General features: G+C 53.8%; 1 protein-coding gene across 2 annotated transcripts in view; it reads left to right on the top strand.

Moving 5' to 3' along the window:
• Window positions 1-1,967: 1,967 nt before the first annotated feature.
• Window positions 1,968-26,864, top strand: part of LOC100076065 (lysosomal protective protein) — a 28,413-nt gene continuing 3,516 nt past the window's right edge. Inside the window, exons 1-11 of one of the 2 annotated variants that reach the window (XM_029074561.2) lie at window positions 1,968-2,166; window positions 8,858-9,219; window positions 9,668-9,779; window positions 10,491-10,625; window positions 12,486-12,644; window positions 14,375-14,466; window positions 20,439-20,523; window positions 21,118-21,267; window positions 22,277-22,407; window positions 23,398-23,560; window positions 23,740-23,829. In XM_029074561.2, the coding sequence (XP_028930394.1) occupies window positions 9,050-9,219; window positions 9,668-9,779; window positions 10,491-10,625; window positions 12,486-12,644; window positions 14,375-14,466; window positions 20,439-20,523; window positions 21,118-21,267; window positions 22,277-22,407; window positions 23,398-23,560; window positions 23,740-23,829 (1,287 nt within the window). In that variant the 5' untranslated portion in view covers window positions 1,968-2,166; window positions 8,858-9,049. Of the gene's footprint in view, window positions 2,167-8,795; window positions 9,220-9,667; window positions 9,780-10,490; window positions 10,626-12,485; window positions 12,645-14,374; window positions 14,467-20,438; window positions 20,524-21,117; window positions 21,268-22,276; window positions 22,408-23,397; window positions 23,561-23,739; window positions 23,830-26,435; window positions 26,533-26,864 lie in introns of those variants that run through there. The other variant, XR_001604407.3, reaches the window with a different exon arrangement.

The raw sequence follows: 26,864 nt of genomic DNA, 5'->3' as shown, positions 1-26,864 counted from the left end.
GGTTATCTTAGTCCAGATTTATGTGGCTTCTGGCCTGTGGCAGACTTCTCCTCTTTTTTTTTAATGGTATTTCTCAAGTGCTTACTATTCGCCCGGCACCGTACTGATTGCTGAGGCAGATAGAGCACGAGGAGGCAGAAGGTCACGGGTTCTATTTCCGGCTGCGACACTTGTCTGCTGTGTGACCTCGGGCCAGTCGCTTCACTTCTCTGGCTCTCGGCTACCTCATCTGTCAAATGAAGACTGAGACCGTGAGCCCCACGGGACAGGGACCGTGTCCAACCCGGGTTGCTTGCATCCACCCCAGCGCTTAGTACAGTGCCTGGCACCTAATAAGCGCTTAACAAAGACCACGATCGTTGTTATTATTATACAGGCTAATCGGGTTGGACAGGTCCCACACGGAGCTCACAGTAGTAATCCCAATTTTACAGATGAGGTAACTGAAGCATAGAGAAGCGAAATGACTTGTCCGGGGTCACCCGGCAGAGACGTGGCAGACTCGGGATTAGAACCCAGATCCTTCTGACACCCAGGCCCTTTCCACGAGGCCACGCTGCTTCTCACAACCAGTTCTCCCCGCTGTGGGTCTGTTCCCTTCCTCTCAAAGAATCGCTGCCCTCCTCCTACCTTGAAACATAGCCGACTAGCCTCTGTCTCCCTCCCCTGCAAAAAGCAGGGTTTTAAGGGCTTTGTTCCTGACGGGCCCCGGACTAAAACAAGTCGAGGGTGAGAGGGTTATTTTTATCCTGCTTCTATCCAGGTGGGCCCGCTGGTATAACTGGTATATACCACTGAGCTCATCTACACATCTCCCATCAACTCTAAACACAGGATCAGAGCACAGGGAAGCAGCCCGGCCTAGTGGATAAAACACAGACCCGGGAGTCCCAAGGACCTGAGTTCTAATTCCAGCTCCGCCACATGCCTGCTGTGTAACCTTGGGCAAGTGACTTCACTTCTCTGGGCCTCAGTTACCTCATCTGCAAAATGGGGAGTAATACCGTGATCCCCATGTGGGATAATTACCGTGTCCAACCAGCACTTACTACGGTGCCGGGCACGTAGTAAGTGCTCAACAATCTTTTTTTTTAATGGATGCTGGGATGTCAGCGTATGGGGACCACACTGTCAGGCTCTCTGGGCTCAGGAGAGCCAGATGGGGACGCAGCGTGGCATAGTGAAAAGCCTGGGAATCAGAGGACCTGGGTTCTAATCCCAGCTCCACCGTTTGTCCGTTGTGTGACCTTGGACAGGTCACTCAACCTCTCCGTACCTGTTACCTGATCTGTAAAATGGAGATTAAGACTGAGCCCCAGGTGGGACAGGACTGTGTCCAACCTGATTATCTCGTGTAAACTAAAGCATTTACCAAATGCCACGAAAAAGGAGGCTTAGTCAGTCTCCTAACCTGAAATGTGTCCCGACGACCACTGGGAGTAACCGTTGGGTCAATGACCGCCATCCAGGAGCCACCCGGGCCCGAGAGAATGAGTCTTGCCCTCCTATGGGCCTTCTTTGAGAGTGAGGTCGGAGAAGCAGCGTGGCTCAGTGGAAAGAGCATGGGCTTTGGAGTCAGGGCTCGTGAGTTCGAATCCCAGCTCTGCCACTTGTCGGCTGTGTGACTGTGGGCGAGTCACTTAACTTCTCTGTGCCTCAGTTCCCTCATCTGTAAAATGGGGATTAAGACTGTGAGCCCCACGTGGGACAACCTGATTCCCCTATGTCTACCCCAGCGCTTAGAACAGTGCTCGGCACATAGTAAGCGCTTAACAAATACTAACATTATTATTATTATTATTAAGAGCTACAGGCTTCCTGTTACCCTACCCCTCCGACCTCGGCTCTGAAGCCCCTCGGCGGCTTTGCGCCTCTGACCAGATGTGGGGTGTGAAGTGGGACGTGGGTCCTGGGGTGAAAAGTCGGCGTAGGAGAAGAGGTTCTCATGCCATCCAGGTCCCGCTGAAGTGGCAGTGGATGAGCGTCTCCCTCCATCGCCCTCTGGCCCTTCTCACCCCCAGGGTTTCCCGGCCTTCCGTCTCACACGACCTCTCTCCTCACAATCCAGCCCCAAGAGGCCGGCGAGTGAGCAGGTGAAGAATCCGAGGCTCAAACCCAGAAGATGAATGGTCCGTTCTCACCTGACAAGGTGAAGGTAGGGCTGAGGTAAGAGTTCGAGCCCATTTTACCTGCTTCTCTTAGCACTCTCTCTCTCTCTCTCTCTCTCAGCTTTTATGGTAGTCAAAGGGAGTCCTTCATTACCAAATAATAATAATAATGGTATTAAGTGCTTGCTCTGTGCCAGGCACTGTACTAAGCGCTGGGATGGATACAGGCAGATCGGGTGGGACACGGTCCCCGTCCCCCGTGGGGACAGTCTCGATCCCGATTTTCCAGATGAGGTAACTGAGGCCCAGAGAGGTGAAGTAACTTGCCCAAGGTCACAAAGCAGACAGGTGGCCGAGCTGGGATTAGAACCCAGGACCTTCTGACTCCCAGGCCCGTGCTGTATCCACTACGCCATGCTGCTTCTAGCACTAGATAGAACGGTCTGGAGGGCAAAGAGAACTGTTCAACAGTATCAGTGAAGGCACGGAAAGATTCCTGCAGGGTGTGGAACCAGGTGGGAGGGGTAGGAAAAGGATCTTTGGGGAGATGGGCACTTTTAATAATAACAATAATAATATTGGTATTTGTTAAGCGCTTACTATGTGCAGAGCACTGTTCTAAGCGCTGGGGTAGATACAGGGTAATCAGGTTGTCCCACGTGAGGCTCACGGTTAATCCCCATCTTACAGATGAGGGAACCGAGGCACAGAGAAGTGAAGTGACTTGCCCACAGTCACACAGCTGACAAGGGGCAGAGCCGGGAGTCGAACCCATGACCTCTGACTGCGAAGCCCGGGCTCTTTCCACTGAGCCACGCTGCTTCTCTACCATTTTTAAAAAATGGTATTTAAGCACTTACTATGTGCCAGGCACTGAACTAAGCACTAGTGTAGATACATGCTAGGCTGGTTGGACCCAGTCCATGTCCCACGTGGGGCTCACAGTCTAAGAAGGAGGGAGAACAGATATTGAATCTCCATTTCGCAGATGAACTCGGGCCCAGAGAAGTTACGTGACTTGCCGAAGATCACACAGCAGACAGATGGCGGAGCCGGCATTAGAACCCAGATCCTTCTGGTTCCCAAGTCCGTGCTCTATCCACTAGGCCGCTTGTGTTTCCGAAGTAACCTCCAGACTGTAAGCTCATTGTGGATGGGGAATGTCTTTTTATTGCTCTATTGTGCTCTCCCAAGCGCTCGGTACAGTGCTCTGCACACAGTAGGTGCTCGGTAAATACGACTGACTGACTGACCCAGCCCGAGGCTGCTGTAATAAAGACAGTAATGATGATGACGGTACTGGTTAAGCTCTTACTAGAGGCCGAGCACTATTCTGAGTGCTGGAATCATTACGCTGTTTGTTAAGCGCTTACTATGTACCAAGAACTGTTCTAAGCACTGGGGTAGATACAGGGCAATCAGGTTGCCCCACGTGGGGCTCACACTTTTAATCCCCATTTTACAGATGAGGGAACTGAGGCACGGAGAAGCGATGTGCTCGAGGTCACGCAGCGGACGAGTGGCAGATTAGAACCCACGTCCTCCGTCCCCACTGAGCCATCAACCAGTCTTATTTATTGAGTGCTTATTGGGTGTAGGACACTATCCCAAGTGTTTGGGAGAATGGAATACAACAGAGTTGGTAGACATATCCCTGCCCACGAGGAGCTAGGAAGGTTTCTGCTCGAGACATCGGGCAATTCCCCAGGCAGATGCCAACCGGTTTGACCCGACCTTCTGCTCCGCAGCTTGTTTCCTCATCTGTCGTCTGTTGTTCTTTCCGAGGTAACGAGAGGGTGTGTTGGGGCCTGGCTCCTCGTGAGGCCAAAAAACAACTTCGGGCTCTTGGTGATGGAACCGCCCCAGGGTGGAGGCCGTTTTAGGCTGTGACTCTAGGCCGTTCCAGACGGGATAGCAGCCCCCTGAACCATAAATATTGACTTTTATTATCACATCGGGCACCTGGGGACAAAGACACTAGTCTCCAGAACGCCAAGGGCTTTGGAGCCCAGGTCACGGGGCAAGTCTGCCTCTTAAGAGATTGCTTTTGGACAACTGGAAAAGCCAAAAGGATTCAGGTGGACTCACGCCCAGATCCCTCACATCCCAGGAAAAGGGGTGCCTTCTGGCAAAACCCTTCAGAATGCTCACACCCGGGCTGCTCTTGACTAGAAAGAAGAGAAGAGTGGGCGGTGTTCGAAGGAGACCAAGGGCAGACCTCTTTAGAGCCGACGGCTTCTGGATTCTGAATCTGACGGAGCCGAGAGAGAATGAAGACGTTTGCCTTTTGGGGCTGAGGTGGGGCGGGGGTCTTCTCCGGCCACATTTCAGTCACAGGTGCCAATTCTGTAGGATGATTGCCCCAATCGTTCATTCATCCAGTAGTATTTGAGTGTCTGCTCTGAACGTAGCACTGTATTAGGTTCTGGGAAAGAGTATAATGGAGGTAAATTAGATACACTCCCTGGCTCACGCAGACGCTCACAAACCCAGGAGTCGAGCAGGGAGGTAATGCTCGCATAAGGAAAGATGGAAAGGGTAAAACAAAATAGCATAAGAAAACGATGATGATGATAAAATCAGCCAGAGGCGGCGTAGGTTACGGATAAAGGGGGCCATTTTCAGGCTTCTCCTCCCAGGGGAGGGCGGTCCAGCGTCCAACAGTCACAACAGGCACAGCCTTCCCAACGTTCCAAACATTTGTATGGAATGTGGTGACTTCCTCTCGTTCCACCAGCCAGGGCAGACCCCCAGGCGGAGATGAGGGGATGGGAGGCCCCGCAGGCTTCCGGGCCTCGGTAGGCCGCGGTGCTTCGGCAGCGAAGGAGTAGCCAAAGTCCGACCCTGCAGCGGCGTCTCCTCATTCCCATCCAGTCGAGGCAGGCACCCGGGGGTCGGTGGGGAGAGGGGAGGCTCCGGCGGGCTTCTCGGGCCCCACGAGGCGCGGCGTTACGGTGGCCGAGGGAGGAGCCGACTCTTGATGGCGTGACAGCTTCTCCTGGTTTCCGCCTGGTTGGGTAGGCCCTCCTCTCATCCCAGACTTGAGAGGTTCCAGTCAGAGATGGAAAGATCCAAAATGATGGCCATCTGACCCTGTTAGCCATCTGAAGCTTATCCCCTCTCAGACCTCATCCCCTCTAAAATCCCGGTTGTCGTTTGGCCTGGCACCCTAAATGAAACCCCTGGCGAGAAGCAGTGTGGCTTAGTGGGAAGGGCCATAGGCCTGGGAGACAGAGGACCTGGATTCTAATCCCAGATCCATCACTTGTCTGCTGTGTGACTTTGAGCAAGTCACTTCACTTCTCTGTGCCTCAGTTACCTTATCGGTAAAATGGGAATTAGGCCCGTGAGCCCCATGTGGGACGGGCACTGTGTCCAACCTGATTAGCTTATATCTACCCCAGTGCTTAGTACAGTGCCTGGCACACAGTAAGCGTTTAACAAATACCACTAAAGAAACACAAAAAGAACCCAACCTTTGGGCCACAAACTCATCTGTGCTCAGCTCACAGCTCCTCTGCGACCCTCCACTTATGGGTTCTCTTAACCTCTCTCTGCGTCCCTTGCTCAGCGTCGACATGCTGAGAAGCAGCGTGACTCAGTGGAAAGAGCCCGGGCTTGGGAGTCAGAGGTCATGGGTTCCAATCCCAGCTCTGCCACTTGTCAACTGTGTGACTGTGGGCGAGTCACTTCGCTTCTCTGGGCCTCAGTGACCTCATCTGTAAAATGGGGATGAAGGCTGTGAGCCTCACGTGGGACAACCTGATTCCCCCGTATCTCCCCCTGCGCTTAGAACTGTGCTCTGCACATAGTAAGCGCTTAACAGATACCAACACTATTATTTCCCCTAAATAAGACGTTTGCGAAGAGGGAGCCTTCCCCGGATTGTCACCCGAAGTACATCCACAAAGGATTTCACCCCCGAATGAACAGCACTCCTGGGCTGACCTTCCCAGAACTTCGCACATTTTCAGTGTTTGAAAATCAGAGCCAGTTCCCACCAAAGTTTAGGCATCAGTTGGATAACTTAGTAAAAATCAAGCTTGAACGCGGTCAATCATCCCGTGGTATTCCTGAGCCTGGTCTCCAGTTGGTCCATCCCGTGACTGGTCTAAATATTGGCAGTGATTGCATTTATGTCTGGTATTTTCATTTTCCTCATACAGCCTCCCTCTGCTTCGACTTCAGTGGCATTTATTTATTGAGCATTTACTGGGCGCAGAGCACTGCACTAAACGCTTGGGAGAGTACAGTACGAAAGAGTAGATGCAGACGACCGCTGCCCACAAGGAATTTGCGATCCAGGGCTAGTGAGAAGCAGCGTGGCTCCGTGGAAAGAGCCCAGGCTTGGGAGTCAGAGGTCATGGGTTCTAATCCCAGCTCCGCCACTTGTCTGCTGGGTGACCTTGGGCATGTCACTTAACTGCACTGGGCCTCAGTTACCTCATCTGTAAAAATGGGGATTAAAAAAAGTGAGCCCCACGTGGGACAGTCTACCCTGTATCTCCCCCAGCGCTTAGAACAGTGCTCTGCACGGAGTAAGTGTTTAACAAATACCGTAATTATTATTATTATTAGAAAGAGGAGCTTACCCTCTAGAGCTCAGAAGCAGGGCCTGTGTTCTCGGGCATCCGGAAAGGAAATTTAATGTTTCTGGAGCAGGTCGGGACGGTTCGGGGCTCCCTGCACTGGAGAAACCCTCATTCAATCATGGCACGAGGCTCCCTTCCTCTGCGAAGCCTTTCCTGATTAGCTCTAGTTGGTTCTGCCACTCGGTTCACTCTTTGCCCTTTATCTCATGCCCCAGGTTCTTGAATCGGTCACGGTCTGATGGATATAAATAATAATAGTAATGATGGTATTTGTTAAGCTCTTACTATGTTGCAAGCACTGTTCTAAGCACTGGGGTAGCTACAAGGTAATCAGGTTGCCCCACGTGGGGCTCACAGTTTCAATCCCCATTTTACAGATGAGGTAACTGAGGCCCAGAGAAGCGAAGTGACCTGCCCACAGTCACACAGCAGAGAGCTGAGATTAGAACCCACAACCTCTGACTCCCAAGCCCGTGCTCTTTCCACTAAGCCATGCTGCTTCTCTGTCTGGACCTTTTATGCGCCTTTGTGTTTGCCTTTTTTGTGTGTTAAGGCCTCAGTATGTGTCGAGCATCGTTCTAAGAGCGGGGAGAAATACAAGTTAATCAGGTTGGACACAGTCCCTGTCCCACAAGGGGCTGACCGACTAAATGGGAAGAACAGGAATTGAATCCCCATTTTCCAGTTGAGGAAACTGATGCAGAGAGAAGCTAAGTGACTTGTCACCCAACGGGCAAGTGGCGGAGCTGGGATTAGAAGTCCGGTCATCTGAGTCCCGGATCCGTGCTCTTTCCAATAGAGCACTAGACTGTGAGGCCCTCCAGGGTAATAATAATAATAATAATGTTGGTATTTGATAAGCGCTTACTATGTGCAGAGGACTGTCCTAAGCGCTGGGGTAGATACAGGGTCATCAGGTTGTCCCACGTGAGGCTCACAGTCTTAATCCCCATTTTACAGATGAGGTAACTGAGGCGCAGAGAAGTTAAGTGACTCGCCCACAGTCACACAGCTGACAAGTGGCAGAGACGGGAGTCGAACTCATGACCTCTGACTCCGAAGCCCAGGCTCTTTCCACTGAGCCACGCTGCTTCCATGTCTTCACTGGGTAGACAATAAACCCGTCAAAGGGCAGGACTGTCTCTGTCTGTTACCGATTTGTACATTCCAAGTGCTTAGTACAGTGCTCTGCACATAGTAAGCGCTCAATAAATACTATTGAATGAATAGACAATCCTCGAGTTCCTGGCAAGTTTTACCAACCGATAATATTAGGCTCAAGAGGCTGTTCATCCTCCCACTTGGAATTAACCCAAAGCTTTCTAGGGAACATTATGATGCCCCAGAACACTTTGTTCCTCTCCAGCTCCCTGTACAATGGGGAGGGGTTAGAGCTAGAGCAACTGAGGCCCCAAGACAGAGGAAGTGACTCAGCCAAGGTCACCTAGTGAGTCAGTGGCCGAACCAGAAATAGACTCTGCGAGTTATGGCTCTCAGCCTTGGGCTCCAGTTAGAGTTGAGGCCAAGCATTTAGAAATCCTAAGGTAGTGGCGGAGCAGAAACCAGAGTCCAGTCAGGGTTGCGAGGCTGAAAATAAATTGAATTAACAGAATGTCCAACTCAGCCAGGCTCCAAACCCCCTCCACCCTTCTCTTGCCCAACCTTCTCATGCCCTCTTGCCTACGAGTGGGAACCTGCTCCTTGTCTGTTAGGCCACGGGGGAAAGGAGGAGAGGTAGAACGGAGGTTTTCCAGCCTCGACTGGCTAGAAATGACCTCCAGTGAGAACATCTTTGTTGCCCACTGAGGCACGAACCCAAATAACAATAACACTACTAATAATAGTAGAATCTGTTAAGCACTTACTCTATGCCGAACACTGTACTAAATGCTGGGGTAGAGACAAGAGAACCGGGTCAAACGCAGCCCCCATCCTAGTCGGTCTAAAAGGGAGAACGGGCATTGAATCCCCATTTTATAGATGAGGAAACTGAGGGCCAGGCAAGTTAAGTGACTCGTCCAAGGTCACGCAGCAGGTAAGTGGTAGAGCCGAGATCAGGTCTTTTAGCTAACGGGCTCCTTCCACTAGGTCTCGCTGCTTCTCTGGCCAAAGCCCGCCCCCTCCACGGAGACCTGAAAATTGTCCTCACACTCCCAGTTTAGGACTGGAGACCGGCTGAGGAAATCTTGCTGAGAGGAGTGACGGAGTGATAGTCCAAGGAAATGAATTCCTCCTACTGAGCGGTGGTGCAGGGCCGGTCTAGAGGCCCTGGTCATCAATCAGCAGGGAGACCCGGGGCAAACATCGCATAGAGACAGCGGGCGCAGCGGAAGAAGCCAGCTTGTTAACATGCACCCGCCCTGGAGCCTCCTGGCCCTCTCATGCCTATGCCTGGGGTTCGGCTCCAGCCAGTACGCGCCGGACCTCATCACCTCCCTGCCGGGGCTCTCTTCCGCGCCACGTTTCCGGCAATGGTCCGGCTACCTCCAAGCAGGTTCTGGGAAATACTTCCACTACTGGTAGTCCCGGAGGCAGGGGAATCACCATGATGGGTGGGGAGAAAGGGGAGAGAGAGAGTCTGTGTGTGTGGGGGCTCAGAGAGGTTCAGTGATTCACCCAACATCATAGAGCATTTGGTTCTTGGACTGCAAGCTCGTCCTCTAGACTGTAAGTTCGTTGTGGACAGGGAACGTGCCCGTTTATTGTTATACTCTACTATCCCAGGCACTCAGTACAGAACTCTACTTACAGTAAGCCCTCAATAAATACAGCTGCCTGCCTGAGGATTGACCGATCGACTTTCCTCCCAGATGGGTCTTCGGACGGACGGTTCCCCCGTTGGCCTCCCCAGACGAGGCATTGATCCTCCGCCCCCCCCCCCCCCCCGACCACCTGGGGTCGGGTGCAGACCGTGGACGGGAGCAGGGGCTGGACTCACCCGGGTGCGCGTCTCTTCCCTCTCCGAAGGTTTGTGGAGTCTCAGGGGAACCCAGCGACCGACCCTCTGGTGCTCTGGTTGAACGGAGGCCCTGGCTGCAGCTCCATGGAAGGGATTCTGGAAGAGAATGGGCCCTACAGGGTGAGCACGGGAGCGATGCTGGGGGACGGTGTGAGCGTTGGTGTCATCCACTGGTGTTTTCGCACGTACAGTGTGCTAAGCACTGGGGTAGATACAGTACAATCAGACCAGACACGGTCCCTGTCCCACATGGGGCTCACAGTCTAAGGGGAAGGGAGACCGTGTATTCTACCCCCATTTTACCGATAAGGAAACTGAGGCCCAGGGAAGTCAAGTGATGTGTACCCCAGCGGGCAAGCGGCAGAGCCGGAATTGGCTCTCCTGACTCCCAATCCTGTACTCTTTCCTTGAGGCCACGGTGCTTCCCCCAGCTCTCTCCCTCTGCCTCCTTTATTCTCCTTCTGTTTCTTGCCAGTAGCCTCTGCCAGTGAAAATCGTTGGAGAAAGCAGCAATTCCTTTCTGCCCCCACCCACGAGGCCTTTCTATGGAGTAACCCGGGGTCTGCCATTTGGCCCCGGGCTTCTTTGGCTGGGGGATGCAAGGGGCGGCTGAGGAAGGAGACAGAGCTGATGCCGCCCGGTGGAGGTGACGGGAGTCCTCGGTTCCCAGTTCGAGTTGCCTTTCTCTTGCTGGTCCTCCACCCGTTTTTCTTCTCACTGACCTTCTCCCCCCAGCCGCTGAGAGCCACGGGGTCTGCAGACGGTGTGGGGGCACAGTCCCGTCGCTTTCGGAGCGGAGGCTAATCCTGCCCCTCTTTCCGTTCTCTACAGATCCACAGCGACAGCTTCCTCTACGAGAACCCCTTCAGCTGGAACAAAGTTGCCAGTGTCTTGTACCTGGAATCACCTGCTGGCGTTGGCTACTCCTATTCCCTCAGCCGGAATTACCAAATCAACGACGAGCAGGTCATTCATTCGTTCAATCGTATTTATCGGGCGCTTACTGTGTGCAGAGCAGGTCATTCATTCATTCAATCGTATTTATCGGGCGCTTACTGTGGGCAGAGCATTTTACTAAGCGTTTGGGAAGTACAACTCAGCCATAGACACAATCCCGCCCACAACGGGCTTACATTTGTTGAGCGCCTACTGCGTACTGAGCAACTCGTACAATACAGTTAGTAGGTATGATCCCTGCCCCCAAGGAATTCTCAGTCTAGTGAGAGAGGTGGGCTGTAAATTAGAGCTAGGAGGAATAACGGGTGGAATAATAAAGATATATTAATGGGCGGGAGAGGGAGCTAAGCTAACAAGGCTCTGGAGGGAGTAGGGTAGGGAGTAGGAGGCTGTGGGCTCCTCTCGACTGTAAACTCATTGTGGGCAGGGAACATGTACATCAACTATGTTAGATTGTATTCTCCCGAGCATTGAATACAGTGCTCTGCACACACAACAAAAATGATTAATTAATACGATTGGTGAGTGCAGGGGCATACAGACAGTGACACAACCAGTAGATCAACCAAAAATATTTATTGAGCTCTTACTGTATGCAGACCCCACTATACTAAGCACTTGGGACAGTGCAATAAAACAGATTTGCTAGACATGTTCCCCGCCACAAGGAGTTGACAGTCTAGAGGGGTATACACACATCAAATGACAAAGAAGTCCCTAGGTCAGAGCAAGATGGTGTCGGAGGGAGGGTGAGGAGGGAGGGGGAACTAGGAAATTCAACCCAACCACCATCAAAGGGCAATCTAATTGACCAAAATTAGGCTCCAGATCGCAGGAGCCGTTGCAAATCTGATCCATTCTTATGGGTCCCCTCTCATGCACATTGTTAAGTGTTCAATATGTTAGGGAAGCAGCGTGGCTCAGTGGAAAGAGGCTGGGCTTCGGAGTCAGAGGTCATGGGTTCGACTCCCGGCTCTGCCACTTGTCAGCTGTGTGACTGTGGGCAAGTCACTTCACTTCTCTGTGCCTCGGTTACCTCATCTGTAAGATGGGGATTAACCGTGAGCCTCACGTGGGACGACCTGATGACCCTGTATCTCCCCCAGCGCTTAGAACAGTGCTCTGCACATAGTAAGCGCTTAACAAATGCCAACATTATTATTTAATGTGGCCCTTTGGGAGCAATGAGCAGTTTTCTACTTTATGGGAGAAAAGCAGGATCACAAGAGAGAGGGCAGGATTAGAATTTGAGATTCCCTCCCCCGAAAGCCAAGACCCAAATTCTAATTTTGCAAGCTGGTAGGGAGACATCATGGCAAGACCCGACTTGGGGACTCCCGGGCTTTAGATTCTTCCTTGGGTGGAGGGGTAATCGGAAGCATCTGAGATCCCATCACACAGGAACCAAGCACCGTAGGAATACAAGTGGGGTTTATAGTCTAAATAGGAGGGAGAGCAGGTATTTAATCTCCATTTTACAGATGAGGAATCTGGGGCCCAGGGAAGCCAAGTGACTTGCCCCAGGTCACGCAGGAGGCGAGTGGTAGAGCCGGGATAAAAACCCAAGTCCTCTGACTTGCGGGCCCGGGTTCTTTCCACTAAGCCAAGCTGCCCCGGGATACCGACTTGGGGTTTGGGCATACCCAGACGGGACCGCTCCTAACCACTAGTTGGAGGAGGTCGGGGGGAGGGGGCCGAGTAGTAGATGCTCAAGCCATTTTCCCCCCCACAAGCAGGCCTGGCCAAGAGTAGGAAGTGGGGAGAGTGGCTTTTGGACTCACCACGTTCCTGCCGGGGGGCTAAATGGCGAGCGATAATCCCTTCCAGATTCCTCTGATCCCTGAACTCGGGGTGGGCCGTCCTCCCTAGGTAGCTGCCGATAACTACCAGGCCCTGCAATGCTTCTTCGCCAAGTTCCCCTCCTTCACCAGCAACGACTTCTACGCGTTCGGAGAGAGCTATGCGGGGGTCTACGTTCCCTCCCTCAGCCTCCGGATCGTTAACGGCCCGGCCCCCATCAACTTCAAGGTAAAGGTCGGGGCTGGGGCGGGATGGGCCGAGCACAGCGAGACTCCAGCGGACGCCGGAAGACCCCCCCAGGAAGAGACCCCAGGCGTCCTGGCACCCTCCCGGTGGGTTGTCCACACTAGTGATTTCTACGTTGGGAGTCTTCCCTCTCTCAGTCGATCAATGATAGGTACTGAGCGCTTACCGTGTGCTAGTGATGTAGTAAGTGCTTGGGAGAGAACAATAGAGTAGTAAGCTCGTTGTGGGCAGGGAATGTATCTGATTATTGGTATATTGTATTCTCCCAAGGGTTTAGTACGGTGCTCTGCACGCAGTAAGCGCTCGATACGTACGATTGAATGGATGAACACCAGACTCTGTCTGAGGGAGCTTCCGTTAGCTCCAGTCCTGCGTTCCGAATCCCAATCCTGCCTTCCCATCCCCCGCTCCTAGGTCGCCTCACTTGCTTGCTAGGAAAAACCACAGTATTTATTGGGACACAATCATTACGGGGATGTCCGTATTTCGATCTAGACCGTAAGCTTGGTGCGGGCAGGGAACGTATCTATCAACTCCGTTCTGTTGTACCCTTCCAACTGCTTAGTACAGTGCTCTGCACACAGTGAGCACTAAATAAATCATGGTGGTATTTGTTAAGCGCATACTATGTGCCAAGCACTGTTCTAAGCGCCGGGGGATACAAGGTGATCGGGTTGTCCCACGTGGGGCTCACAGTTTTAATCCCCCTTTTCCAGATGAGGTAACTGAGGCACAGGGAAGTTAAGTGACTCGCCCAAAGTCACACAGCTGACAAGCGGCGGAGCCGGGATTCGAACCCATGACCTCTGACTCCCAAGCCCGGGCTCTTTCCACCGAGCCAAGCTGAAATACCATTGATTGATTCTGGAGTGAGTTGAGGAGGGGCTTAGAAAATTGGGGTAGGGTTCTGGGGGGGAGCTTTGGGGGCAGGGATGAGAAAAAAATGAGAGACCCACGGGGACACACACGCACACATATATGCACACATACATAGGGAAGCAGCGTGGCTCAGTGGAAGGAGCCCGGGCTTCGCAGTCAGAGGTCATGGGTTCGACTCCCGGCTCTGCCACTTGTCAGCTGGGTGACTGAGGGCGAGTCACTTCACTTCTCTGTGCCTCAGTTACCTCATCTGTAAAGTGGGGATTAACTGTGAGCCTCACGTGGGACGACCCGATTACCCCGTATCTCCCCCAGGGCTTAGAACAGTGCTCTGCACATAGTAAGCGCTTAACAGATACCAATATTATTATCATACACGGAACAGGGATGAGATACCGTGCACCTACGCGGGGCTGGGGGAGGAGAGAGCAGGCAACCCATTTCTCGGGGTGGAAGGGCTAGGCAGGCTATCTAGGCCGTCATCTCTCTGAGGTGGGAGACCTGAAGCAGCGTGCCTCAGAGGAAAGAGCCTGGGCTTCGGAGTCAGAGGTCACGAGTTCGACTCCCGGCTCTGCCGCTTGTCAGCTGTGTGACTGTGGGCGAGTCACTTCACGTCTCTGTGCCTCAGTTCCCTCATCTGTAAAATGGGGATTAACTGTGAGCCTCACGTGGGACAACCTGATTACCCCGTATCTACCCCAGGGCTTAGAACAGTGCTCTGCACCTAGTAAGCGCTTAACAAATACCAACATTATTAACACGGAGGGTGGAGACTCAGGAGTGCCTACCCTGGGCCCAGGCCCCACCAGCCTCACGTCTGATTTCTCTCCTAGGGCTTTGGGGTTGGCAACGGCATGAGCAATTACCAGCTCAACGATGAAAGCCTGATTGAGTTCAGTTACTACCACGGCATCATCGGAGCCAAGTAAGTAGCCCTGCGTCGCCGTCCCTCACCATCTCCTCGGTGCCCCTCCGTGTCGGGGACAGGAGACGACGGGTGCAAATGTTCGTCGTTTTACCGAGGCCTGCGGTCCGAGACCAAAAGGTGAAGGTTCTGGGGGAGGGGGGATGGTGGTCCAGAGCCGGGGGAAGTCAGCTGGGCCCAAGTTGGTCCCCTCCTGCCGCCCCTGGGAGGCACAACCACGGCCGAGGTGAAGGAGGGAGGGTACGGTAGGAATAGCCTTGAAGGCCTCCTTTCGTGAGAGTGGTCTCAATGATGTCGGTATTTGTTAAGCGCTTACTATGTGCCGAGCACTGTTCTAAGCGCTGGGGGAGATACGGGGTCATCGGGTCGTCCCAAGTGAGGCTCACGGTTAATCCCCATTTTACAGATGAGGGAACTGAGGCCCAGAGAAGTGAAGCGACTCGCCCGCAGTCACACAGCTGCCAAGTGGCAGAGCCGCGATTCGAGCCCGTGACGTCTGACTCCCAAGCCCGGGCTCTTTCCGCTGAGCCACGGTGCTCAAGGTAGTTGCCCCCGTTGCCCAGTTAAGAAAGCCCTGAGTAGATTCCAAGCTCACTTTTACATAGAAACCAACGACCTCTGCTTCTCTATAAAAACCAGTTCACTTTCTACTTCCTCCCAAACCCCTTGAGCATTAAGCCGTCCTATTCGACCGACCCCGGGGGCTCCATAGGAAGCAGCGTGGCCTAGTGGCCTCGCGCGGGCCTGGTAGTCAGAGGGACCTACGTTCTGATCCCGGCTCCGCCACTGGTCTGCTGCGTGACCTCTGGCAAGTCCCCTCACATCTCTGTGCCTCGGTTACCTCGTCGGTCAAATGCGGATTAAGACCGTGATCCCCATGTGGGACAGGGACTGTGTCCGACCTGATTAGCTTGTATTTATCGCCGTTGTTCTCGCCTGCCCGTCTCCCCCGATCAGACCGTGAGCCCGTCGAACGGCAGGGACTGTCTCTATCTGTTGCCGACTCGTTCATTCCGAGCGCTTAGGACGGTGCCCTGCACATAGTAAGCGCTCAATAAATCCTATTGAATGAATGAATTAGCTTGTATTTACTCCAGTGCTTAGCACATAGTAAGTGCTTAATAAACACCCCCCAAAAAATCCCCCAAACCCATTTCCTGGCAACATCTGCAGGTAGCAGGGAAGGCAAGAAGTCCGGGGAAGAGCAACTGGAAGCTAGTCAGCTTATCACCACTTGGCCACCAGCCCACAGGCTCCTTCTCAACCCGTTCGAAGACCCCGTCTTCTCGAGCTGCCCAGAGATCTGATGTTTTCCGAGGAACGGGATTCCCAAACGGCGTCTGTTTTACAGCCCTAGCCAGAGAGAGGAATCTACCCCAGAGCCCAGGAGGCCCCGAAACCGTGACCGGGCAGCAGACGCTGACGACACGGTGAAGGCAGGCTGGAACCTTTGGAATCAGCACGGGGGGGAAGAGAGAAGGGACGGAGAGAAATCCCGACCCTTCCTCTAAGTAGATGCTCTTTTACTGTAAACAACAGATAAGGGAAAAAACCTCCGGGTCTGACTTACTGTGTTCCTTATCCGGGTCAGGAAAAGCGTCTGTTATTCTTCCAAGGGTCAAGGAACGGATTATGTTTAGAATCACCCCTGGACTGGCAGAGAATCAGTCCCCTCAGAGGAGCACGATCAGAGCGTGTGAAAAGGGAGAGATAAAAGTCAGGAGAGGGAGGCTGGAAAAGAGCGCTAAGAGACAGAAGACTAGAAATAACGATAATACTAATTATGGTAATAATAATAATAATAATGTTGGTATTTGTTAAGCGCTTACTATGTGCCGAGCACTGTTCTTAGCGCTGGGGTAGACACAAGGGAATCAGGTTGTCCCACGCGGGGCTCACAGCCTTCATCCCCATTTTGCAGATGAGGTGACTGAGGCACCGAGAAGCGAAGTGACTTGCCCAAAGTCACACAGCTGACCGATGGCCGAGCCGGGATTTGAACCCATGACCTCTGACTCCAAAGCCCGTGCTCTTTCCACTGAGCCACGGTATTTGTTAAGTGCTTACTGTTTGCCAGGCACTGTACTGAGCGCGGGGCGGGGGGGGGGGGGGCGGATACGCGCAAGTCTCTGTCCCAAGTGGGGCTCTCAGTCTCAATCCCCGTTGTACAGATGAGATCACCGAAGCACCGAGAAGCTGACTTGCCCGAGGTCACACAGCGGACAGGTGGCGGGGCCGGGATTAGAACCCACGACCTGCCCGTCAATGGGCAGGGACTGTATCTGTTGCCGATTTGTACATTCCAAGCGCTTAGTACGGTGCTCTGCGCATAGTAAGCGCTCAATAAATACTAAATACTAATACCGCTACTCTGACTCCCGGGCCTCTGCTCTGTTCACTACGCCATGTTGGCTCTCTAGTGTTGCTGTCCCGATGCCTTCCCTCGCTCCACTGATTTGGCGTTTTTCCATCCCACGGAACCCGTGGTTGATGTCGGGGCAGAGACTTCTGTCCGTCTTGGACTGTCTCCACCCCCTTCTCTTATTTTCCCGCGCACGCAACCCTCACCCACCCATATCCTCCTCCCCAGGCAGGCTGAGATGTTTTTCTCTCTCAGAGTCCTGCGGGAGGAAGGTTCCAAGAGGGAGACCGTAAGCTCACCGTGGGCAGGGAACGTGTCTACCCACTCAGTTGTACCGTACCCTTCCGGGTGCTTAGTACGTAAGCACTCCACAGATACCATCGCTGATGATGAAGCCATCAAAGGAGAAGCAGCGTGGCTCAGTGGAAAGAGCCCGGGCTCGGGAGTCAGAGTTCATGGGTTCGAATCCCGGCTCTGCCACCTGTCAGCTGTGTGACTGTGGGCGAGTCACTTCACTTCTCTGGGCCTCGGTTCCCTCATCTGGAAAATGGGGATTAACTGTGAGCCTCACGTGGGACGACCCGATGACCCTGGATCTCCCCCAGCGCTTAGAGCAGTGCTCTGCACACAGTATGTGCTTAACAAATACCAAAAAAAAAAAAAAACCCCAACACCATTTTTTTTGAGTGCGTATTGCGTGCATAACAGTGTGGCCCAGTGGTTAGAGCACGGGCCTGAGCGTCTGAAGGATGGAGAAGTAGTGTGGTCTAATTTTAGTAATAATAGTAATAATAATGTTGGTATTTGTTAAGCGCTTACTATGTGCAGAACACTGTCCTAAGCGCTGGGGTAGATACAGGGTCATCAGGTTGTCCCACGTGAGGCTCAGAGTCTTCATCCCCATTTTACAGATGAGGTCACTGAGGCCCAGAGAAATTAAGTGACTCGCCCGCAGTCACACAGCTGACAAGTGGCAGAGCCGGCACTCGAACCCATGACCCCTGACTCCCAAGCCCGGGCTCTTTCCACTGAGCCACGCCGCTGCTTCTAGTAGAGAGAGCACGGGCCTGGGAGGCAGAAGGCTGTGGGTTCTAATCTCAGCTCCGCCACTTGTCTTCTGTGTCACCTCGGGCAAGCCAAGCACTTAGTACGGTGCTTTGCACACAGTCAGCGCTCAGTAAGTGCGGTCGGATGAGCGAAAGTCACTTAACGTCTCTGTGCCTCGGTTCCCTCATCTGTAAAGTGGGGATCAAGACTGTCGAAGCCTCTGTGGGACAGGGACTGTATCGAACCCCATTAGCATGTATCTACCCCAGCGCTTAGAACAGTGCCTGGCTCATGGTAGACGCTTGACAAATAACCGCAATTACTATTATTATCTGGTTTCTCATCCCCAGCTCCGCCACTCGCCTGCTGGGTGACCCTGGGCAAGTCTCTTCAGCTCTCTGTGCCTCAGTTACCTCCTCCGTAAAATGGAGATTAAGGCCGTGAGCCCTACGTGGGACGGGGGCTATGTCCAACCCGATTATCTGCACCGACCCCAGCGCTTAGTACAGTTCCTGGCATATAGCGAGTGCTTAAAAAATCCCATAAGAAAAGATAAAAACGAGGCACTTGGGAAAGTACAGGAGAGCAGAGTCGGTAGATGCGTTCCTAGGGAAGCAGCGGGGCTCAGTGGAAAGAGCCCGGGCTTGGGAGTCAGAGGTCATGGGTCCGACTCCCGGCTCTGCCCCTTGTCAGCGGTGTGACCGTGGGCGAGTCACTTCACTTCTCTGTGCCTCAGTTCCCTCATCTGGAAGATGGGGATTCACTGGGAGCCTCACGTGGGACGACCTGATGACCCCGTATCTCCCCCAGCGCTTAGAACAGCGCCCTGCACATAGTAAGCGCTTAGCAAGTACCAATATTATTAATATTATTATTCCTCCTCCACAACGAGGTTACAGTCTGGAGGGACGATAAAGGGAGGAACAAGATGTCGGAGGTGCCCTTCCTCACAGCAGGCTGGACGGGAGAAGTTTCAGGGTGTCGGAACGGGCCGTTTGAGGGGGAGCCCTCTTTGCTAGATAATAACGTTGGTATTTGTTAAGCGCTTACTACGTGCAGAGCACTGTTCGAAGCGCTGGGGCAGACACAGGGGAATCAAGTTGTCCCATGGGGGGGGCTCACAGTCTTAATCCCCATTTTACAGACGAGGTAACCGAGGCCCAGAGAAGTGAAGTGACTTGCCCGCAGTCACACAGCTGACCAGTGGCAGAGCCGGGATTCGAACCCCTGACCTCTGACTCCAAAGCCCGTTAGAGAAGCAGCGTGGCTCACTGGAAAGAGCACGGGCTTTGGAGTGAGAGGTCATGGGTTCGAACCCCGGCTCTGCCACTTGCCAGCTGTGTGACTTTGGGCGAGTCACTTAACTTCTCGGTGCCTCAGTTCCCTCATCTGTAAAATGGGGATTAAGACTGTGAGCCCCACGCGGGACAACCTGATTCCCCTGTGTCTACCCCAGCGCTTAGAACAGTGCTCGGCACATAGTAAGCGCTTAACAAATACCAACATTATTATTATTATTATTCCCGCCGAGCCAAGGGACCCCGAGGAGCCACCCGTACCCCAAAAGCAGCAACGGCGGCCGCGGCTGGCCCGTCCCGGGTCCCCTCCCGCCCAGTTGACTGCCGATTAAATGGCCGCAGGAACACGCGCTCTGTGGAGGTGGCCTGGCGCGGCCCTGGCGCGAGTCGTCGGTAAAACGTAGAACATCTTCGTGTTCTCTAAGCTTTGGTGGGGGGCTGCCCTGCCCATTTTGTGACGGTCGCTCACTTTTCCCGGGCTTAGCCACCACCTGGCGGCCAGGACTCCGACCCGTGCTCTGTGAGCTCGGGGATGTTGTCTGGATCTAGGCCAAAATAACTCTTCCAAAATAGAAGGGATCGGGTCGCTCCAACAAGCACTTTTAAAAAAAAAAAAGCTAACGGGGCAAGTGGTACCAGGGAAACGGGGAGTGGCACCAGGGAAACTGATTTAGCGAAGAGCAGTGAAGAAAAGGGAATTATCTACAGTGTGGCGGGAGACCAACAACTCCTGAATACTCGGGCCTGACTTCCCGCTTCCCGCCTCTCAACTCTAATAATAATAATAATGTTGGTATTTGTTAAGCGCTTGCTACGGGCCGAGCACTGTTCTAAGCGCTGGGGTAGACCCAGGGGAATCAGGTTGTCCCGCGTGGGGCTCACGGTCTTAATCCCCATTCTACAGATGAGGTAACCGAGGCACCGAGAAGCGAAGTGACTTGCCCAAAGTCACACAGCTGACAAGTGGCCGAGCCGGGATTCGAACGCATGACCTCTGACCCCAGAGCCCGTGCTCTTTCCACTGAGCCACGCTGCTTCTCTGGCCCAACGGCAATTCTGGCCCCACACCTCTCCTAGTCCAGGCCTCGGTAGAGTCTGGGACCCAGCCAGCCGCTGAAATGGGGCTTGCAGCCGGATTTCGAGGGGAAGGTTTGCCTCGAAGGCTTCTTCTCTCCCGGAGCGTCTCCTTTCGCCTCGTTCTGCAAGCGCCTTAGGGTTAGCGCGGGAGATTCTCCTCCCCCTCTTCCCCCTTCTCTATCCCACAGCCTCTGGGCTTCCCTCAACGCCCACTGCTGCTCCGGGGGTACCTGCAACTTCTACAATAGCACCGAGAGCAGCTGCTTCGACGCCGTGAGTCCGTCCTTCGAAACAGACGAGCCGTGGGTCGTCACCTTCGGTACTCCGTTGGCCCCGGGATCCGCTGCCGCCTTCAGCGTGGCGGATACGGTTACTGACCGGGCCTTGGGTGTGGTTACCGGGGCCCGGTCAGGCTCGGGCCGAGGGCGATAATCTTCTCCCAAAAGACACGTCCTCGCTGTAACCCGGGGTTTCTCCCCTCGTGTTTTCCTCAGCCCCACCCCGGCCCGTTTTTGCCGGGCTCTCTACGTCTTTTCTGAGAGCCAGAAAACACGGGAGCGGTGAGGAAGCCGAAATGGCGGTCGACATTCCCATCTGGTTGGATTGGAGGCCCCTGGGTGTCGGGCAGCTTTGCCCCTCTTCCCGGTGCCCGGCCTCCCTCTTTTGGCCGCTGGGTCTTGCCCGCGGTCGGGGGGAGGAGGTCTCCAAGGAACCGACTAGATCCCTCCTCTTCTAGAGCAGTCGCTCGGGCGGGGCCCTCTCGGTGGTGGCGGCGAGAGTCGGGGCGGCAGCCGGAGGTTAGGGGGATCGGCCCAGACTCGACCGTGCCCGTGACCGCTCTGGGGCCGGACCCTCTCGTCCCTGCAGATCCTGAAAGCTTTTCGCCTGATCCAGGGCATCGGCCTCAACATGTACAGCCTCTACTCGCCCTGCTGGGGGGCTCGGGGCTACCAGGCCCGTTACGCCACCGACCTGGCCAGCCTTTTCCGGGAGTACCAATTCAGTATGGCGAACCCGGTGAGAAGCCCCGGGACTGGGGCTGGGCTGGGGGCTAGGGCTGAGCCGGTCAGAACTGGGACCCAGAAAAGTCGATGGCAGCTAAATTGGCCCGCTGACGAGGGATGGGGCCCACCGGGGTGGATGTACAGTCCTCAAGGGGGAATGCGGGGAAAATCTCTAGGATTTCAGTCCTCTCTCTGACTTGCTGGGGGCCGAAAAGCGAGCACGAGGAAGCGAAGGGGGAAAGAAACCAGGGCAAGACTCAGGCCCCCAGGAATGTGGGCCGCTCAGAGGAAAGGGGACCGGGGTGGAAAGTTACAAAGAGGTCTGAGCATGGGAAATGCAGGGGTGATGAGGGCCACAACCACACCGCCGACCTCTCGTCACGTCCTGCCTCCGGCCTGGGACGACCTTCCTCTTTATATCCGACAGACGTTTACTCTCCCTCCGCTTCAAAGATTTATCGAAGGCACATCTCCTCCACGAGGCCTTCCCTCACTAAGCTCTCTTTTGCTTTTCTTCCACTCTCTTCTGCGTCGCCCTGACTCGCTCCCTTTATTCGTCCCCCCCATCCCCGTCCCAAAGCACTTCGGTCCATATCTGTAATTTTATTTATTTATATTAACGCCTGCCCCCCGACCCCCAGACCGTAAGCTTGTCGTGGGCAGGGAATATGTCTGTTATATGGCACTCTCCCAATATACAGTGCTCTGCATACAGAAAGCACCCGATAAATACGACTGACTGCCTGACTAGAAAGAGAGGTTTGGAGGGCCTAGCTGAAGCCAATCAGAGAATGGGATTTAGGGAGCGCTTACCGGGTGCGGAGCACTGTACTGAGCGCTTGGGAGGACGACAGAAGAATACTAGGGCGGAGAGGAAAATGGAAGAGATCTGTAGAGCTCAGAAGGGATCCCGAGGGAACGGGTGGGCTGAGAGGAGAGGGGAGGAGGCCCCGACAGACGCAGAGGCGGTATTCAGGGGCTCCACTGCGTTCTCTTCCTCTCCTCATCCCGGGCTGCCCCAGCCAGCGGGAGGCCCAGTGCACGGAGTGCCCAAGTGCATCAACTCCACGGCCTTGTACATGTGGATGAATGAAGACGGCGTGAGGCAGGCGCTGCACATCCCCAGCTCCCTGCCCCACTGGGAGCTGTGCAGGTAAGATGGGATGGGGTTGAAGACCCTGGGCCTTGTGCATCCTTACTGTCTCCGGAAGGCTCTCAAGTCATAGTAAGGATCCGCCTCGCCGCAGGCTCCTTTGGGGGCCAAATCCCCAGCTTACACTGAAAGGGGGGAGATGGAGGTGTGGGGAAGAGGTCAGGGAGATCTCCTGGGAGCCCAAAGGGATGTCTCTCCGGGACTGGGATTTTGGTGTGAATGTGGCCTAACCCGGCACCTCTCCCTCGGGGCTCTTTCGAGACAGCATCATGGGGGCGTACGCGCGAAAAGTGACCTGAGACTCGCCTCCCCATTCCCGTTCCGCAGCCCTCGCCACGTCCGGGCCGCTACTACGGCTCTGGGGGCAGTGGAGGATGTCAGGTTGTTCATTTTAATCGTATTTATTGAGCGCTTACTGTGTGCAGAGCACGGTGCTGAGAGTTTGGGAATGTAAAAAAAAACAACCAACAACCGGACACATTCCCTGCCCACAACAAGCTTATAGCCTAGAGCGGGAGACAGACATTAACGTAGGTCTCCCTGCCAGGTGGGCAGGGAACACATGTATCACCCGTGATACCGTACTCTCCTAAGCGCTTAGCACAGTGCTTTGGAGATAGCAAGAACGCCATAAATCCGATTGATTGATTGACCACCCATGCCATCCCCAATTTGACGGGCACCTCCGGCCCAGTGACGGAAGTTGGGGCACCGTGCCTGCATCCCTGATGATACACCAGGAATGCCCAGCCCCAAAGGAACAGATTGGGGGTGGGGTTGGAGCCCCGTGGGGGCTGCTCTGAGGTATTGGGGGGTGGATTATAGACAGAAAATAAGGCGGGTAGGGACATCCTAAGTCAAATTTAGGCAGGTGAGCAGAGAGGAGCGGTTACCGGAATAGGGGGTCTGCCTCAAAGAGGTAGGAAGAGGACCCAGGCTCCTTGGCTACCACGTGGAGGAGACGACCGGCCTTCTGACTTCCTCCCGCAGCTCCTGGACGCACACCCAATACCGGAGGCAGTACACGGACATGGCCCCCTTCTATCGCCAGTTGCTACGGAACGACATCCGCGTCCTCGTGTACTACGGGGACACTGACATGGCCTGCAATTTTCTCGGGGGCGAGAAGTTCGTGGAGTCTCTGAAGCAGCGGGTGAGGAGGCCGAAGCGGGGAGAGGCGTGGCTAGCTGGGGGAAAGGCCCCGTCCCCCCCCCGCCCCCGGCCAGGACTTGCAGGGGGCTTTGCGTGGGAAGGACTCTCTGCAGGGGTTGGGGGAGTGGGGAGAGAGGGAGCCCCAAAGCTCAGATCGGGTCCTCCCCTCGGCTCCTGCAGGTGCTGAGGCCCTACCAGCCCTGGTACCGTAACAAGCAGGTCGCCGGATTCTTTAAGGAATACGAGAAGATCACGTTCCTCACCGTCAAGGTAACGGGTGGGCCGCCCCCAGAACTCTCCCCAGCTTTCTCTTCGCCATCGCCCTAGGGAAGCAGTATGGCCCAGTGGAAACGGCACGGGCCTGGGAGTCAGAGGACCCGAGTTAAGGTTGGTATTTGTTAAGCGCTTACTACGTGCACCGCACTGTTCTAAGCGACGGGTTAGACGCAGGGTAATCGGGTTGTCTTACGTGAGGCTCACAGTCTTCATCCCCATTTCGCAGATGAGGTAACTGAGGCCCAGAGAAGTGAAGTGACTCGCCCCCAGTCACACAGCTGACAAGTGGCAGAGCCGGGAGCCGAACCCATGACCTCTGACTCCCAAGCCCGGGCTCTTTCCACTGAGCCACGCTGCTTCTCTAATCCCAGCTGTGTGACCCTGGGCAAGTCACCTCCCTTCTCTCGGCCTCATCTGCAAAATGGGGATTCATTCATTCATTCAGTCGTATTTACTGAGCGCTCACTGTGGGCAAAGCACTGTACTAAATACCTGGGATTCAATATCCATTTCCCTTCCTACTTAGACTGTGAGCCCCAGGTGGGACTTGATGATCTTGTATCTACCCCAGCTCTTAGTAGAGTGTTTGGCACATAGTAAGCACTGAATAAATCCCACGATTATTATTACTGTTATTAAAGAGCACCGGGCCTGGTTTCCTAAGGTCTAAACAAAAGCCACTCTCTGGCTCGCCCTGTCACTGCCCTCCGACTCCTTAAGCCTCACCCTGAAAGTTCCTCTCCACCCCCCAGGAGTCCAAAAATTTGTCTGGCCTTCCCGGACAGATGTCTATATTAATGTCCGTTTCACCTGCTAGACTAAAAACTCAGTTCGGGCAGGGAACTTTTCTGTTATATTGTTCTATTGTACTATCCCAAGCGCTTAGTACAGTGCTCTGCACGCATTAAGCGCTCAGTACATACGAATGACTGGCCGGCTGACTGACAAGAGGCAGGATCGATCCTGGGCAGTCGCGTGTCCTGCGGAGGGTGTCTCCATTTTAACATGCCCATTTACCAGTTAGTGTTCAGTAGCTGTTTATTTTTAAATGATACTGCCTAGAAAATATTCACTGAGTTGCTTACCCCCACGCTATACCGGTTTAGGATGAACCACTGACGACACGTTAATAATAGACACAGACCTCTGCCCTCAGAGAGTCACAACCTGAAAAAGGAAATGGGAAGGAGTGTGGCCTCGTAGAAAGAGCACACGACTGAGTGTCAGTATACCAGGATTCGAATCCTGGCTCCACCACTACTTGCTGGGTGTGTGACCTTGAATAAGTCGCTTAACTCCTAGATGCCTCAGTTTCCCCCTCGGTAAATGGGGATTAAATACCTGTTTTTCTCTCCCCCTTAGACTGTAAGCCCCATATGGGACAGCGAACTGTGCCTGATCTGATGATCTTGTGCTAAATAAATAAAATAAATTGTGGTATTTGTTAAGCGCTTCCTATGTGCAAAGCACCGTTCTAAGCGCTGGGGGATACAAGGTGATCGGGTTGTCCCACGTGGGGCTCACAGTCTTACTCCCCATTTGGCAGATGAGGTAACTGAGGCACAGAGAAGTGAAGTGACTTGCCCAAGGTCACACAGCTGACTAGCAGCGGAGCGGGGATTCGAACCCGTGACCTCTGACTCCCAGGCCCGCGCTCTTTCCACTGAGCCACGCTGCTTCTCTGCTAACCCAATGCTAACCCAATGCTTGGTATGTAGTAAGCACTTGACAGGCACAGAAAGTAAGCAGACTTAATAATGAGTCTCGATTCTATTTATTGCTATTGTTTTAATGAGCTGTTCATCCCCTTGATTCTATTTATTGCTATTGTTTTTGTCTGTCTCCCCCGACTAGACTGTAAGCCCGTCAGTGGGCAGGGACCGTCTCTATCTGTTGCCCATCTGTCCATTCCAAGCGCTTAGTACAGTGCTCTGCACCTAGTAAGCGCTCGATAAATACTATTGAATGAATGAATGAATAATAATCACAACAGTGAGTTGAAGGGAAAGAATTGAAGAATTATGGATTGTCTTTAGACAATATAGATTGTCTTTAGTAGAGAAGCAGTGTGGCTCAGTGGAAAGAGCACGGGCTTGGCAGTCAGAGGTCATGGGTTCGAATCCCGGCTCGGCCACTTGTCAGCTGTGTGACGGTGGGCAAGTCACTTAACCTCTCTGTGCCTCAGTGACCTCATCTGTAAAATGGGGATTAAGATTGTGAGCCTCACGTGGGGCGACCTGATTACCCTGTATCTACCCCAGCGCTTAGAAGAGTGCTCGGCACATAGTAAGCGCTTAACAGATACCAACATTAACATTAGACTGCGAGCCCCATGCGGGACAGGGATTGTGTCCAACCTGATTTACTTGTATCTATGCCAGTGCTCGGGACAGTGCTTGACACATAATAAGTGCTTAAATGCCGTAATAATAATAATAATTATTATCATTATTATTACTGGCAGGTTGGGAAGTGGGCAGGGTTAAATATGAAAGCCTCCTAGAGGAGGTGGGTCTAGAATTGCAATTTAAAAGAGGAGAGGGAAGTGGTGACTTTGTTTGTTTGGTGACATGGGAATCGCATATTTTTGTTTCTACCAGAAACACTGAAGGCTGATTTTTATGCAATAGCGCTGTGTACGGACCGCCGAAATCTCGGGACAGAAATGCAACAGGACGACAGGAGAAGTGTGATGTGGTCAGCAACCGGGGCCCACAGCTGGGTCTGTTTAGTCCGGTCACGGGCCGGTTCGTGGGCTGTCCAAGCGGCCTTCGGAGCGGCTGTCCTGGGCCCTCCGATGGCCGATCCGAGCCCCCTGGGATGGGTCATGCTTCGGAAATGACTCAGACTTGGAGACAAATGTTCTGGGATGGACTTCTGCAATTTGGCTGTGCTGGCAGCACCCGAGAAGCAGTGTGGCCTACCGGAAAGAGCACGGGCCCGGGAGTCGGAAGGACCTGGATCCCAATCCCCGCTCTGCCGCTTGTCTGCTGTGAGACCTTGGCCAAGTCACTTCTCTGGGTCTCGGT

Source organism: Ornithorhynchus anatinus, chromosome 11 (genome assembly GCF_004115215.2).
Source record: "Ornithorhynchus anatinus isolate Pmale09 chromosome 11, mOrnAna1.pri.v4, whole genome shotgun sequence".
NCBI lineage: Eukaryota > Metazoa > Chordata > Mammalia > Monotremata > Ornithorhynchidae > Ornithorhynchus > Ornithorhynchus anatinus.
The sequence above is the reverse complement of the archived record's forward strand: the minus strand, read 5'-3'. Positions and strand labels throughout refer to the sequence as shown.